General features: G+C 44.1%; 1 protein-coding gene across 47 annotated transcripts in view; it reads left to right on the top strand.

The window, feature by feature from the left end:
* LOC110535257 (band 4.1-like protein 3) overlaps positions 1 to 16,715 on the top strand; it is a 117,201-nt gene that overhangs the window by 70,358 nt on the left and 30,128 nt on the right. For 29 of the 47 annotated variants that reach the window (XM_090189372.1, XM_090189369.1, XM_090189357.1 and 26 more), the window contains 7 exons: positions 119 to 216; positions 450 to 625; positions 5,278 to 5,531; positions 6,326 to 6,373; positions 6,565 to 6,600; positions 9,090 to 9,278; positions 13,473 to 13,577. In XM_090189372.1, the coding sequence (XP_090045498.1) occupies positions 119 to 216; positions 450 to 625; positions 5,278 to 5,531; positions 6,326 to 6,373; positions 6,565 to 6,600; positions 9,090 to 9,278; positions 13,473 to 13,577 (906 nt within the window). Of the gene's footprint in view, positions 1 to 118; positions 217 to 449; positions 626 to 3,078; positions 3,364 to 5,277; positions 5,532 to 6,325; positions 6,374 to 6,564; positions 6,601 to 6,697; positions 6,832 to 9,089; positions 9,279 to 13,472; positions 13,578 to 16,715 lie in introns of those variants that run through there. The other 18 variants (XM_090189363.1, XM_090189360.1, XM_090189346.1 and 15 more) reach the window with 4 other exon arrangements.

The following is a 16,715-nucleotide window of genomic DNA, read 5'->3' as shown; positions in this document are numbered from 1 at the left end:
ATGACATCACATAGAATGACATCACATAGAATGACATCACATAGAATGACATCACATAGAATGACATCACATAGAATGACGTGTGTGTGTGTGTGTTTTCTGTACGTTTTGCCGTCAGTTTGAGCAGTTTGAAAGCACCATCGGGTTCAAGCTCCCCAACCATCGGGCGGCCAAGAGACTATGGAAAGTCTGCGTGGAGCACCACACCTTTTTCAGGTGAGACCTGGGCCACCACTTCAACGTGTAGACATCTGCCATTTCAGTGGAGGGTTTTGAAAGTAAATTTATAGCTATTGTATATTGTCTTGATTATCTTCACGCTGGGTTGGAGTAAAAGCCCGCATGCCCTGCTTCCCTCCAGGATCATTTTTCTATCCCTGCTGTAATAGTGTGGCTTTCTTGACCTCGTCCTTGTTCTCCTGACCTCACCATTCCTCCCTGTCCTCTAGGTTGGTGTCTCCAGAAACTCCCCCCAAGAAGTTCCTAAATCTGGGCTCTAAGTTCCGATACAGTGGGAGAACCCAGGCCCAGACGCGACGAGCCAGCTCCCAGATTGTCCGTCCGGCGCCCCGCTTCGAGCGCTCCACCAGCAAGCGCTACATCATGTCGCGCAGCCTGGACGGAGGTTCGTAGTTCCATCAACATTTCTCTTAGGAATGAAAGAGGATTGTGTCACATTTCTTCCCATAGAGTTTGTGTTGGGAAAGTTAGCCTGAAAGCATTGAGTGTGCCACCATAAAGCTAGGTACAGGACATCAACCAAAAACGACTCAACCCAAATGAACAAGAAAATCATGTTGTCCTTGTCCCCCTCTGTCTCTATGTCCAGACTATTTTGAAGTTACTATCTCTTAAGCTGTTGAATTCAGCTGATAGGGTGTCAAGAGGACAGTACATTTGACCATACAGCTCAGGCACCAATCAATCAATGAACCCATCTGTCATAATGGCCATACCACTGCACACCTTGTGACAGCTGTCAATCAATCACACTTGATTTGGTCTTCACAACCATTGACATTCACTCAGGTCCTTCCAGACCTGTCATTGGCTGACAAGTGCCACTGGCGTGAATAGGGAATTGGTATTTTGTATACTTTCCCTTGAAATTCCCTAGAACAATGCAACATTATATTCTCCACAGAGCCATTTTGTTCACCGTTTGTCTTGAATGTGGCCGTTTGCTTGATAGCGTCACCATTTCCCAGTCTACATGAAAGCTTAAGAGAACCTCCCTAAGCAGCCGTGCTGTGAAGTCGCTAAAGCCTCAGTATGTCGCTCAGACTCATTACAGCTTGTAGCCATTGTTTTATCCTCGCTGCTCTGCACTCACATCGCCTTTTCATCCCCTCAAAGTACCCAGGGCTGTCCCCCTCTCCCCTGTCTTTATCAACCAGTCCCAGACCATGAGTAAGGTCCTTTATTTTTCAGGCCAGCTCACAGAGGTAGCCGCAGTTAGATGGCTCATAGTGACAGCGGCTGTGTACGAAGAGGGAATGGATACTCGCCACAGGAATTTATCAGACGCCCCCATTGTGTTATTTTGACATCGTCACTCGGCAACGCACCCTCTGCTTTTGTTCTCACCCGTTCTCACCCGTTCTCCCCTGGTCCAACCCATTCCCCCCTGTTCCCAACTGTTCTCACCCGTTCTCCCCTGTTCTCTCCTGTTCTCCCCATTCTCCCTGTTCTCCCCTGTTCTCTCCTGTTCTCCCCATTCTCCCTGTTCTCCCCATTCTCCCTGTTCTCCCCCATTCTCTCTGTTCTCCCCTGTAAAGCCCTGTTCTCCCATGTTCTCCCATGTTCTCCCATGTTCTCTCCTGTTCTCCCATGTTCTCCCCTGTTCTCTCCTGTTCTCCCCATTCTCCATGTTCTCTCCTGTAACCCCCTGTAACCTCCTGTTCTCCCCCATTCTCCCTGTTCTCCCATGTTCTCCCCTGTTCTCTCCTGTTCTCCCCCATTCTCCCTGTTCTCTCCTGTATCCCCCTGTTTCCCCCTGTAATCTCCTGTACTCCCCCATTCTCCCTGTTCTCCCATGTTCTCCCCTGTTCTCTCCTGTTCTCCCCATTCTCCCTGTTCTCTCCTGTAACCCCCGTTTCCCCCATTCTCCCTGTTCTCCCCTGTTCTCCCCAATTCTCTCTGTTCTCCCCCGTTCTCCCCTGTAAATCCCCTGTTCCCACCTGTTCTCCCCGTCCTCTCCTGTAACCCCCAGTTCTCCCCAATCTCCCCGTCCTCCCCTGTTCTCCCCGTCCTCTCCTGTAACCCCCTGTTCTCCCCAATTCTCTCTGTTCTCCCCCGTTCTCCCGTTCCCACCTGTTCTCCCCATTCTCCCTGTAACCCCCTGTTCTCCCCATTCTCCCTGTTCTCCCCTGTTCTCCCCTGTAACCCCCAGTTCTCCCCTGTTCGGCCCCGTTCACTGATTAATTGGAGAATTTGTTTTTTAATTATATTTATGTCCCTTCCAGAGCTCTGTGAGCCAGCTGTCTTTGTCTTGATTGCCGGCGTGGGTCGTCACTATCGTATCAGAACTGTGGATGAAAACCGGTCCATTTGAATGTAAATGTTGTTGTAGCTGGCGTCCCCAGCTGATGTCTCATCTCGGGGTGACGAGCTCTTTTGGCGGAATTTCACTAGCTAACTGATGTGGCAGAGAGACTTTGCCAATTGGGTGTGGGGCCAATTTAATATGAGCCTCCTCGGGGCCCGTATTAGATTCAGACTCGTCATTATCATTGGACCGAAAAGTTAACATTGATATTTATGTCTCAACTCCTCATTGATGGGAGCCAGTTCAGTGTCTGACGGTTGGTTCACCTCCCATCCGAAAGTGTATCCATCCTCCAGCACTGTAAGACTCAACTCCATCTCTTAGTCTGAGGCTTTCCATAACACTGTGAATCAGACACAACTTACACATCCTTTAACATTCAGGTATTCAAATCTATAGTCAATATCTCTACAGAATTATAATATAAACCAACAATATTCTCTCAAGTGCTCAGCTGACTCCCTAATGCTCAGATTTGAATAGTATTACATCATCATGTTAATATTGAATTTCTATGCAATCCTCCTCAGCTCCGCAGAGTACACCCAAAAGGAGTTCACCCAAAAGGAGTTCACCCAATAGGAGTTCACCCAATAGGAGTTCACCCAAAAGGAGTTCACCCAATAGGAGTTCACCCAATAGGAGTTCACTCAATAGGAGTTCACCCAATAGGAGTTCACCCAAAAGGAGTTCACCCAAAAGGAGTTCACCCAAAAGGAGTTCACCCGAAAGGAGTTCACCCAAAAGGAATACCCCCCAGTCTGTATCCCCGAGAATTGAACCACCTGCTAGTTTTAACGTCGCTAAACCAACAGGTAGATATCATGCACTGTGTGTCTCTGTACATGCTAACAGTAGATGTAGCCCCTGCTAGCTATGCCTGCTAGTTAATTATCACATTTATGCTTCTTCCCTTTTCCTATTTTTGACGAGGGCCATTTTGTTTTGTATTTTGGGCCCTTTTTAGAGACTCCCCCCTCAGTGCTGACCAGGCTTGCATGCTCCCGTGCTGATTGGGGGAGCTCCCTGCCTAGCATGTGAATGCACCATGGCCTTCGCTTCACAGCTGTTCACTTGCAGTTGTTTGTTTCCAAAAAATATGGAGGAAACAAAATACGCCTTGTTGTGTAAGCTTGGCCGCTATTGGTTAATGTGGCCCGTATCTATAAGGAGACTTGACATTTACTCACTTTTTCTCCCAGCTCGTAACATGGAGTCCGAGTGCTTTCTGTGCCGTCACAGATGTAGGGAGATGGTACAAGTTAACCTAGATACAGTTAATATTTGTTAGGATATGTGTTTTTCTTGGCTGAATGATAGAACACAGCTTCTTAGCTGTGTTTGGGTCCACAACAGGGATGCAGTCCATTCTCTCATCTGTAACTGACTCATAGCAACGACGGAGCATCTTTTCATGTGTCAGTTAACAGCACATCCAATACCTTTGGATTTCCTGACTCGTTTACACCCTGATGCAGTAGGTGTTTTCTATTGATATTTCAGTGTGTGAAAGGAGCCTTTAACAAGTAGTTTGAGCCTTTGATTTCCAGTCAATGGGGAAAATTCCAAAGCTGCGGTAAGTTAAAGAATGTTTGTAAGGCCTGCGTATCGAGGAGCTTAAACATGACAGGTTATCAGGGATTTAGAATTCCAGTCCAAGAAGATGTTAATAGCGAGCATCTATGATGAGAGTTGTCAACCAATCAGAAAAACCTCTGCATGGAAACTGATAGCAAATCAGAAAACCCCTTTTCTCCTCCTAAATGTGGACCCTGGTATTTCACTAGTTGCTTACTGTTTTACTTGAAACTCTTCAAATCAAATTTAATTTTATCTTGATGATATTGTTGTATAATATCATACTGCTGATAAGATTCTATGAGCAGCTACACTACATGATCTATATAAGACTAAAATATGTGGACACCTGCTCATCAAACATCTCATTCCAAAATCATGGGCATTAATATGGAGTTGTTCCACCCTTTGCTGCTATAACAGCCTCCACTCCTCTGGGAAGGCTTTCCACCAGATGTTGGAACATTGCTGCATGGACTTGCTTCCATTCAGCCACAAGTGAGGTCGGCAACTGAAGTTGGGCGATTAGACCTGGCTAGCAGTTGGCGTTCCAATTTATCTCAAAGGTGTTTGATGAGGTTGAGGTCAGGGCTCTGTGCAGGCCAGTCAAATTCTTCCACGCCGATCTCGACAAACCATTTCTGTATGGACCTCGCTTGGTGCGCGGGGAATTGTCATGTTGAAACAGGAAAGGGCCTTCTCCAAACTGTTGCCACAAAGTTGGAAGCACATAATTGTCTAGAATGTCATTGTATGATGTGGTGGTGTCCACATACTTTTGTATACGAAATGTTCAGGGCTAGCTTTGTCATTTCAAACCACACAATGATTTCAGAATATTGCTTTAATTACAGATCATATCTGATAGAAAAGCTCTGATGTTGATAATATGTTATTATTTGTTATTATCAACAAGAATGGGATTTAATATCTCCTGTATCTCCTGAGTCAATGGCTGTGATGACTACGCTGATACAGACTGTAGCTCATTAGCATTACCTCTCCAACCCGCTGACCTGCAATATTGCCTCCGTTAAAGGAAAATGACAATTCCCTAAATGGAAAATGATCTGTGTGTGTATGTGTGTGTGGGTATGTGCGTGCTTGTGTCCGTGCGTGTGCGTGCATGTGCGTCTATGTGCATGCTTCAGAGATGGGCTCGGACCTATACGGAAGGGCGAAGGGCATCGCCATGAGCGACCTCATCACCACCGTGACACCGGAGAAAAGGGTGGAGGAAAGGAAGGCAGAGGAAGAGGTGGAAGTAAAGGTGGAGGTAGAGGTGGAAGTAGAGGTGGAAGTAGAGGTGGAAGTAGAGTTGGAGGAGGTGGAGGAGGATGAGACCACGAAAGCCACCGAGATCTCTCTACCAAGTCCAACCTCTCCCATTCGACACGACACCAAGGTATAGTTCTCCACACCCAATCAAATATCTCGTTCCTTTGCCCACCCCTGAGAGCATTCTATAATACATTCCTCTGAGTACCCAGATTCCACTCTGAAAATGACAGCAGTTTATTGCCGGAGCCAAGAGTAGAAAGTAGCTAGCGCCAGCCAGAGCTATTCTGTCAGACAGACTAGAGCCAGATGGCCTTTCTCCTTCTAGGGTAGCGAAGTAGCACAAATCTCATTGTCTGGGGATGCCACCCTGTGCTTTCACGCTCTGCCACTCTCTCTATCAGGTAGGCAGGTCCCTGATAAGTCACTAATGGAGAACTGACCTGAACCTTCAATACTCGAAAGGCAGGGACTATTTGAAATGTAGCAATAAAAATGGCTTTTTTTTAGTGAACAAATTGATGACAAGGAGCTTAACCTGAATGAACTTTGGCAGATGTAATGTCTGTACTTACTAGTTACCTAGGATAAGGGTTCTTAGTAGAATACAGAGGTCAAACTACTAACGTTAATTGCATTCGTGATGAACATTTATACGGTGGGAGAGTGACCTCAAGCTGGTGGAGTCATCTGTAATGTAGTTTAATGATATTATGTTGACATAGGTCATCTGAATATGTTTTAATGCATTTCCTGTTGACTTTTTCTTTACCCCGAAAACAGTTTACTAGTCACTACTTTGTTCAACCACTTTTCCTAATAGCTAATGTTTAGGTAAATATGAGTTCTGGGAAATGCTATACTCAACCCTAACAGCCACGGTTCTCTTTCTCCTCATGCTGTTGTGTTACTACTAAACAGACTGAACTGACTGACACTGGTGTCGATGGTGAACTGACAGCCACGGAGGTTTGTAACATGGGTAGTCACTAGTCACCTCAACTCTCATCTCCTTTTGTAGAAATCTTACGTTTTTTTGGTTTCACATTTCTATTTCAACAATATCTGATGTTATTTGATAATTCCTCTCGTAAGCTATAACGTGTGTTGTATTCCGGTTTCGATATCAAATTCCCTCTCTGTGCTTCCCATGCTGCCAGTCGGACCAGGAAGATGAGTCCGAGTTAAAGACACAGGTATACTAACTAAAGTACCTTAACACTCATTACCACTCATTTCATCCACAGCTGGTCAAACGACCATTTCACCCACAACCTGTGAGCCTGGGATTCAAAATCACTGAAGGCTGCACAATCAACAGCTGCAATCGACGAGGAGATATAGATTTGACATCTTTCCAGAACAGTCTCATAAGATGAATAAAGCAGGAGAATGTGTTTGTCAGACATAGTCTGCTGATGTTAGAGGTTGGTATTGTATGGAACAGCAGGCTAGTGCATGGTGGGGACTTGGTTTGGACAGTAACAGTGGATTTACCATTTTTTATGTCGTCAACATGAGGGGTTTGTAACAGGTAGCTGTTATAACAGACAGCATGAGGCGTTTGTAACAGGTAGCTGTTATAACAGACAACATGAGGGGTTTGTAACAGGTAGCTGTTATAACAGACAACATGAGGGGTTTGTAACAGGTAGCTGTTATAGCAGACAACATGAGGGGTTTGTAACAGGTAGCTGTTATAACAGACAGCATGAGGGGTTTGTAACAGGTAGCTGTTATAACAGACAACATGAGGGGTTTGTAACAGGTAGCTGTTATAGCAGACAGCATGAGGGGTTTGTAACAGGTAGCTGTTATAACAGACAACATGAGGGGTGTGTAACAGGTAGCTGTTATAACAGACAGCATGAGGGGTTTGTAACAGGTAGCTGTTATAACAGACAACATGAGGGGTTTGTAACAGGTAGCTGTTATAACAGACAACATGAGGGGTTTGTAACAGGTAGCTGTTATAGCAGACAGCATGAGGGGTTTGTAACAGGTAGCTGTTATAGCAGACAACATGAGGGGTTTGTAACAGGTAGCTGTTATAGCAGACAGCATGAGGGGTTTGTAACAGGTATGTTGAACTAATGATACCATGTTGTTTTGAACCAATGTTGTCTGATGTTTATTCACTAACATGCTACCTTTTATTTTGAGATTTTGTTTTGTTGATGTAATACATACTGGATTAACAGCATATGCCAGGTGGAAGTTATTGCTAGATAGAGAGTAAGAGGATGTTGAGTTACATTGATATCTATGAACGCTTCCTTAAAAAGGGGCAAATCCTAACTTCCATTTAGTCATGCATTGATGTCAATGGGAGACTAATTGAAAATGTTACGTAAGTGAAAGTTAGGATTCGCTGCAAAATGCAGATAATTCATTTGAAAAGAAGGTCTGTTTCAGATAGATTATGACGTTATATATTCAGCTCATTATACTGCAGCTGTGAACATAATACGAACATGCATCAAAGTAAAGGACATTACATTTGTCAATCTGTCACCACGGTGATACTTAGCCATGCTACTTGAATAGCAGCACACAAGCTGCTCTCCCAAAGATTCAGATGTGTAATTTGTCTCACAAAACACAGTTGATTTTCTATTGCATTCACTATCTCATTCATTTGTTGGGTTTTAGCTTGCGCTTTAGCGTCCAGTGGCATTCTTGTTTTCCATGGAATTTTATTTTCAGTATTTTTTTAAATTCATGGACTCAAAACATATTGCACAATCTGAAACAACATAACACAACACTGCTATATTGACTTGACATCCATACACATGTAACATCTAAACCTTAACGGTAACTGACCCTAACAGTAACTAACCCTAACGGTAACTAACCCTAACGATAACTGACCCTAACGGTAACTGACCCTAACGGTAACTAACCCTAACGGTAACTAACCCTAACAGTAACTAACCCTAACGGTAACTAACCCTAACGGTAACTGACCCTAACGGTAACTAACCCTAACAGTAACTAACCCTAACGGTAACTGACCCTAACGGTAACTAACCCTAACGGTAACTAACCCTAACAGTAACTAACCCTAACAGTAACTAACCCTAACGGTAACTAACCCTAACGGTAACTGAGCCTAACGGTAACTAACCCTAACAGTAACTAACCCTAACGGTAACTGACCCTAACAGTAACTAACCCTAACGGTAACTGACCCTAACAGTAACTAACCCTAACGGTTACTAACCCTAACGGTTACTAACCTTAACGGTAACTAACCCTAACGGTAACTAACCCTAACAGTAACTAACCCTAACGGTAACTGACCCTAACGGTAACAAACCCTAACAGTAACTAACCCTAACGGTAACTGACCCTAACGGTAACTAACCCTAACAGTAACTAACCCTAACAGTAACTAACCCTAACAGTAACTGACCCTAACAGTAACTAACCCTAACGGTAACTAACCCTAACGGTAACTAACCCTAACCATTACTAACCCTAACGGTAACTAACCCTAACGGTAACTAACCCTAACGGTAACTAACCCTAACAGTAACTAACCCTAACAGTAACTAACCCTAACGGTAACTAACCCTAACGGTAACTAACCCTAAAGGTAACTAACCCTAACGGTAACTAACCCTAACAGTAACAGTAGTGTATCATTATCAGTAAGATTACTTCTCTTCCTGCTCCTCAGGACACAGTGGGCACGCCGGAGGAGCTGTTGAAACACACGACCAACATCAGTGAGCTCAAGAGATCGTTCCTGGAGACGGGCGCCGACTCGGCTGGCCTTACCGAATGGGAGAAGAGGCTGTCATCGTCCCCCCTGCGCTCGCCGCGCCTCGACGAGGCCCCCATGATCGAACCCCTGGAACTCGACGAGGTACCGGGAAGTTCATTGTTTAATCAGAGAGGGACAGAATGGAGAGAGAGAGAGACTGGGGGACATCAACATACTTTTTAGAGACCCCTCCATTTTCTACAAAACATTTAGTAGAACCTCACTGGGTGGAAACATCAACATGAGAAATCTAGTGGCATCTAATCCAGTGGTGGCCAGTGTGCAGGTTTTTGTTCCATTCCTGCTCTAACACCTGATTCTACTAATCAGCTGCTCATTAGCTCCTTGGTGAGCTGAATCAGGTTAGAAAACCTACTGGATGTACATACACAACCCTGATCTAAAGAGAAATAACAATTCACCTTTGATAGGCTATGATTTGAAGGTTGAGATGTGTCTGCTAGAGTGTGAGAAGAATGAGATGTGTCTGCTAGAGTGTGAGAAGATTGAGATGTGTCTTCTAGAGTGTGAGAAGGTTGAGATGTGTCTGTTACAGTGTGAGAAGATTGAGATGTGTCTGCTACATTGTGAGAAGGTTGAGATGTGTCTGCTAGAGTGTGAGAAGATTGAGATGTGTCTGTTACAGTGTGAGAAGGTTGAGATGTGTCTGCTACAGTGTGAGAAGATTGAGATGGGTCTGCTAGAGTGTGAGAAGATTGAGATGGGTCTGCTAGAGTGTGAGAACATTGAGATGTGTCTGCTAGAGTGTGAGAAGGTTGAGATGTGTCTGCTAGAGTGTGAGAAGGTTGAGATGTGTCTGCTAGAGTGTGAGAAGGTTGAGATGTGTCTGCTAGAGTGTGAGAAGGTTGAGATGTGTCTGCTAGAATGTGAGAAGATTGAGATGTGTCTGCTACAGTGTGAGAAGGTTGAGATGTGTCTGCTAGAGTGTGAGAAGGTTGCGATGTGTCTGCTAGAGTGTGAGAAGATTGAGATGTGTCTGCTAGAGTGTGAGAAGATTGAGATGTGTCTGCTACAGTTTGAGAAGGTTGAGATGTGTCTGCTGGAGTGTGAGAAGGTTGAGATGTGTCTGCTAGAGTGTGAGAAGGTTGAGAAGTGTCTGCTAGAGTGTGAGAAGGTTGAGATGTGTCTGCTACAATGTGAGAAAGTTGAGATATGTCTGCTAGAGTGTGAGAAGGTTGAGATGTGTCTGCTACAGTGTGAGAAGGTTGAGATGTGTCTGCTAGAGTGTGAGAAGGTTGAGATGTGTCTGCTAGCGTGTGAGAAGATTGAGATGTGTCTGCTAGAGTGTGAGAAGGTTGAGATGTGTCTGCTACAGTGTGAGAAAATTGAGATGTGTCTGCAAGAGTGTGAGAAGATTGAGATGTGTCTGCTAGAGTGTGAGAAGATTGAGATGTGTCTGCTAGAGTGTGAGAAGGTTGAGATCTGTCTGCTAGAGTGTGAGAAGGTTGAGATGTGTCTGTTACGGTGTGAGAAGGTTGAGATGTGTCTGCTAGAGTGTGATAAGGTTGAGATGTGTCTGTTACAATGTGAGAAGAATGAGATGTGTCTGCTAGAGTGTGAGAAGGTTGAGATGTGTCTGCTACAGTGTGAGAAGATTGAGATGTGTCTGCTACAGTGTGAGAAGGTTGAGATGTGTCTGCTAGAGTGTGAGAAGGTTGAGATGTGTCTGCTAGAATGTGAGAAGATTGAGATGTGTCTGCTAGAGTGTGAGAAGATTGAGATGTGTCTGCTACAGTGTGAGAAGGTTGAGATGTGTCTGCTAGAGTGTGAGAAGGTTGCGATGTGTCTGCTAGAGTGTGAGAAGATTGAGATGTGTCTGCTAGAGTGTGAGAAGGTTGCGATGTGTCTGCTAGAGTGTGAGAAGATTGAAATGTGTCTGCTACAATGTGAGAAGGTTGAGATGTGTCTGCTACAGTGTGAGAAGGTTGAGATGTGTCTGCTAGAGTGTGAGAAGGTTGCGATGTGTCTGCTAGAGTGTGAGAAGATTGAGATGTGTCTGCTAGAGTGTGAGAAGATTGAGATGTGTCTGCTACAGTGTGAGAAGGTTGAGATGTGTCTGCTGGAGTGTGAGAAGGTTGAGATGTGTCTGTTAGAGTGTGAGAAGGTTGAGATGTGTCTGCTAGAGTGTGAGAAGGTTGAGATGTGTCTGCTAGAGTGTGAGAAAGTTGAGATGTGTCTGCTAGAGTGTGAGAAGGTTGAGATGTGTCTGCTAGAGTGTGAGAAGATTGAGATGTGTCTGCTAGAGTGTGAGAAGATTGAGATGTGTCTGCTACAGTGTGAGAAGGTTGAGATGTGTCTGCTAGAGTGTGAGAACATTGAGATGTGTCTGCTAGAGTGTGAGAAGATTGAGATGTGTCTGCTACAGTGTGAGAAGGTTGAGATGTGTCTGCTAGAGTGTGAGAAGGTTGAGATGTGTCTGCTAGAGTGTGAGAAGGTTGAGATGTGTCTGCTAGAGTGTGAGAAGATTGAAATGTGTCTGCTACAATGTGAGAAGGTTGAGATGTGTCTGCTACAGTGTGAGAAGGTTGAGATGTGTCTGCTACAGTGTGAGAAGGTTGAGATGTGTCTGCTACAGTGTGAGAAGGTTGAGATGTGTCTGCTACAATGTGAGAAGGTTGAGATGTGTCTGCTACAGTGTGAGAAGGTTGAGATGTGTCTGCTACAGTGTGAGAAGGTTGAGATGTGTCTGCTAGAGTGTGAGAAGATTGAAATGTGTCTGCTACAATGTGAGAAGGTTGAGAAGTGTCTGCTAGAGTGTGAGAAGGTTGAGATGTGTCTGCTACAGTGTGAGAAGATTGAGATGTGTCTGCTAGAATGTGAGAAGGTTGAGATGTGTCTGCTGGAGTGTGAGAAGGTTGAGATGTGTCTGCTACAGTGTGTGAAGGTTGAGATGTGTCTGCTAGAGTGTGAGCTCAGGTTGTTTAGGGGGAAAGACATGAATGAGATCCTTCCTCTCCATGTCAAGTCTCTGGAGACTGGAGCCTCTAACCGCCTCCCTTTGAAAACCTGCTCAATAATCCATGCAGGTGGAGGACGGTGCTTAACACCCAGCTACTGGAGATAGAAGAACAGCTGTTGTGAAAGAATCACTGCCTCATTATAACATTTGACACCTACCTTTCTTCTCCAGTGCTGTTTTCAAATAGTTACCAAGCATCAATCAATGGAAGTTAGGCCACGGTAAAAGGAAGTGATTCAGATGCGGCTCCTTGACGAAGCAAAAAAAAAGAAAGTTTAATCTACCTTATCCAACCATTGAAGCCAAAAGTAGATAAAAGGAGCTGAAAGTGTTGAAAGGAGCAGGGGACAATTAACCGTGGGACATCAGAATAGGGCTCGATTGATTTGTAGCAGTGTGGCCAGTGAACGAGTCATAAATCCTTGTGCTGTAACCTTGCCAAACGGAGGTGGGAGGGAGAGACAGAAGGAAACCATTGGAAACATCCTTCTCGGCTAAGCATTTTAGTGCACTAATATATATATATATATATATATATATATATATATATATATATGGAGAAGCATGCAGGGACTTCAAAAGAGAGGGAGGATTAGGGAGAAGAAACCCTGCTCCCTTTTGCATGGAGTTTGTGTGTGTGTGTGTGCGTGTGTGTGCGTGTGTGTGTGTGTGTGTGTGTGTGCGTGTGTGTGCGTGTGTGTGTGTGTGTGTGTGTGTGTGTGTGTATGATGGCGTAACCAGGGAAAGGAGATATTTTATTCATTAATGTAGCAGCAACGACGTCATATTTCGGCCAGTATTTATTTTCATGACTGTTGGGATGTGGTTAAATTAAGTCTCAGCACCGCAGCAGTTCCGCTCCAAGGAGATCTCCAAGAGCAATGTGGTGGATGACATGGGGTTAAATTAAGTGTGGAAAGGAGACAGTTTTATCACTCAGCCAAGTCTTGCTACCTTGTTTCATTCTTTATTTGTGATCTACTGGACCCACATGTCCGATATCAACCCCACAGTGTGACTACGTTTGGAGAGATACTATAGTCCTGTAGTCACACGCTGGTGAAATCTCAGATCACACACACTCTTATCAAACACAATGAGTAAATATCACACACACTCTTATCAAACACAATGAGTAAATATCACACACACTCTTATCAAACACAATGAGTAAATATCACACACTCTGTAATGAGTAATGGTGAAAGCAATAGGATGCAGACCACACACGCACACCTCAAAGCTACTTTCAATTCTAGTTCATTCATGCTGTTCGTTTGTTTCCCTTTTTTTCTTTTTATTTTCCATTCATGTAGAGCCAAGAGGATAAGGGAGAGGATGAGAGAGAGAGAGCCATGGCTGCAGGCGGTAGCGTTGAGGAGGACATCACGCACAGCCCTGTGGATACTAAGACTACTGTGGTAGGTAGCCAAGCTGTCACTACATACAAGTATCTCCTGGTTCAGGTATCTCTGTGTGATTAGAAAACCTTCATCTCTGCTGCTTGGCTAGATTAGAGCCAGCTACGCCAATTAATTATTGATGAGTCTTACACATTTAACCTATGATCCATTTGGGTGTGTAGGACTAGGTTCCTATCCAGCAAACCAACATTTAATTAGTTCTGTGACAGTTCCCAGAACATTCATTAGGCCACGGCAAATGTTCTCTTGATGATTATAGAATGTTTGTATAAAACGTTCGCCTGACGTTCCAAGAACGTTCCTAGAAAACATTTAGTCTGTTCTTTAAAGGTTCCTAGAATGTTTCTGGGAACAGTCTGGTGGGAACATTGTGGGGACATTTACTGGAAACATTACTGGTTCGTTGTGTTATTACATTACCTGGAAACCTAATGGGAACGTTTGGGGAATGTTCTGTGATGGTTGTTACAGATGTTGTGTACATTTTAGTGAACATTTTAGTGAATTTTAGGAGAACATTCCAAGGATATTTCATTAAAAAAATAAAATAAGAAAATAAATAAATTTTGTTTTCAAAAATGTGAATGTTTTTGGGATGTTATCATCCTAATGTTGGTTAAAACCCTATCTATAAGTTAATGGGAATCTTAGCTAGTATTTTCGGAATGTTCCCGGTTTGCTGGGTATGTTATTCATTGTCAGCAGTGGATGACAATGTGACTCATTTGACCCTGTGCAGTACCATTCAACCTTTGCACACTCTTGGCATTCTCTCAACCAGCTTCATGACGTAGTCACCTGGAATGCATTTTCAAAAAAATATCTATATATATTTTTTATTTTACCTTTATTTAGCTAGGCAAGTCAGTTAAGAACAAATTCTTATTTTCAATGACGGCCTAGGAACAGTGGGTTAACTGCCTGTTCAGGGGCAGAACGACAGACTTGCCAGCTCGGGAGTTTTTAACTTGCAACCTTTCGGTTGCTAGTCCACCACTCTAACCACTAGGCTACCCTGCCACTAGGCTACCCTACCTTAACATGTGTGCCTTGTTAAAAGTTAATTTGTGGAATTTCTTTCCTTAATGTATTTGAGCCAATCAGTCGTGTTGTGACAAGGTAGGGGTGAAATACAGAAAACGGCCCTATTTGGTAAAAGACCAAGTCCATATTATGGCAAGAACAGCTCAAATAAGTAAAGAGAAATGACAATCCATCATTACTTTAAGACATGGCAAGAACTTTGAAAGTTTCTTCAAGTGCAGTCACAAAAAACATCAAACACTATGATGAAACTTGCTCTCATGAGGGCTGTCACAGGATAGGAAGACCCAGAGTTACCTCTGCTACAGTGGATAAGTTCATTAGAGTTACCAGCCTCAGAAATTGCGGCCCAAATAAATGCTTCACAGATGCTTTGCAGAGTTCAAGTAACAGACACATCGCAACATCAATTGTTCAGAGGAGACTGTGTGAATCAGGCCTTCATGGTTCGAATTGCTGCAAAGAACCCACTACTAGAGGACACCAATAAGAAGAAGAGACTTGTTTGGGCCAAGAAACACAAGCAATGGACACTAGACCAGTGAAAATCTGTCCTTTGTCTAATGAGTCAAAATTTTAGATTTTTGGTTCCAACCGCTGTGTCTTTGTGAGAAGCAGAGTAGGTGAACAGATGATCTCCTCATGAGTAGTTCTCACTGTGAAGCATGGAGGAGGAGGTGTGATGGTGTGGGGGTGCTTTGCTGGGTACACTGTCAGTGATTTATTTAGAATTGAAGGCACACTTAACCAGCATGGCTGCCACAGCATTCTGCAGCGATACGCCATCCTATCTGGTTTGCGCTTCCTGGGGCTATCATTTGTTTTTCAACAGGACAATAACCCAACACATCTCCAGGCTGTGTAAGGGCTATTTGACCAAGAAGGGGAGTGATAGAGTGCTGCATCAGATTACCTGGCCTCCACAATCACCTGACCTCAACGCAGTTGAGATGGTTTGGGATGAGTTGGACCGCAGAGTAAAGAAAAAGCAGCCAACAAGTGCTCAGCATATGTGGAAACTCCTTCAAGACTGTTGTAAAAGCATTCCAGGTGACTACCTCATGAAGCTGGTTGAGAGAATGGTTGAGAGCATGCCAAGAGTGTGCAAAGCTGTCATCAAGGCAAAGGGTGGCTACTTTGAAGAAACTTGTTTTGGTTACTACATGATCCATACGTGTTATTTCATAGTTTGGATGTCTTCATTATTATTCTACAATATAGAAAATAGTACAAATAAAGAAAAATCCTTGAATGAGCTATACGGAGAGACCGTTTTTAACAATACACTATTAACTAACAACTGTGATACAATACATGACCAAAAGTATGTGGACACCTGCTCGTCGAACATCTCATTCCCAAATTATGGGCATTAATATGGAGTTGGTGCCCTCTTTGCAGCTATAACAGCCTCTACTCTTCTGGGAAGGCTTTCCACTAGATGTTCAACATTGCTGACTTGCATTAGTGAGGTTGGGCACTGATGTTGGGCGATTAGGCCTGGCTCACAGTCTGCGTTCCAATTAATCCCAAAGGTGTTCGATGGGGTTGAGGTCAGGGCTCTGTGAATGCCAGTCAAGTGCTTCCACATCGATTTCAACAAACCATTTCTGTATGGAACTCCCTTTGTGCATGGGGGGCATTGTCATGCTGAAACAGGAAAGGGCCTTCCCCAAACTGTTGCCACAGGTTTGGAAGCACAGAATTGTCTAAAATGTCATTGTATGATGTAGTGTTAAGATTTCCATTCTCTGTATCTAAGGGTTCCGAACCATGAAAAACAGCCACAGACCATTATTCCTCCTCGACCAAACTCGACAGTTGACACGATGCATTGGGGCAGGTAGCGTTCTCCTGGCATCCGCCAAACCCATATTCGTCCGTTGGACTGCCAGATGGTGAAGCGTGATTCATCACCACTTCGTGGCAGAGCCGTTGTTGTTCCTAGACAATTCCACTTCACAATAACAGCACTTACAGTTGACCGGGGCAGTTCTAGCAGTGCAGAAATTTGACGAACTGACTTGTTGGAAAGGTGGCATCCTATGATGGTGCCACGTTGAAGGTCACTGAGATCTTCAGTAAGGCCAT

Source organism: Oncorhynchus mykiss, chromosome 11, assembly GCF_057628025.1.
Source record: "Oncorhynchus mykiss isolate SJ-2025 chromosome 11, ASM5762802v1, whole genome shotgun sequence".
NCBI lineage: Eukaryota > Metazoa > Chordata > Actinopteri > Salmoniformes > Salmonidae > Oncorhynchus > Oncorhynchus mykiss.
Note: the sequence above shows the minus strand (reverse complement) of the source record. Positions and strands in the feature narration are given on the sequence as shown.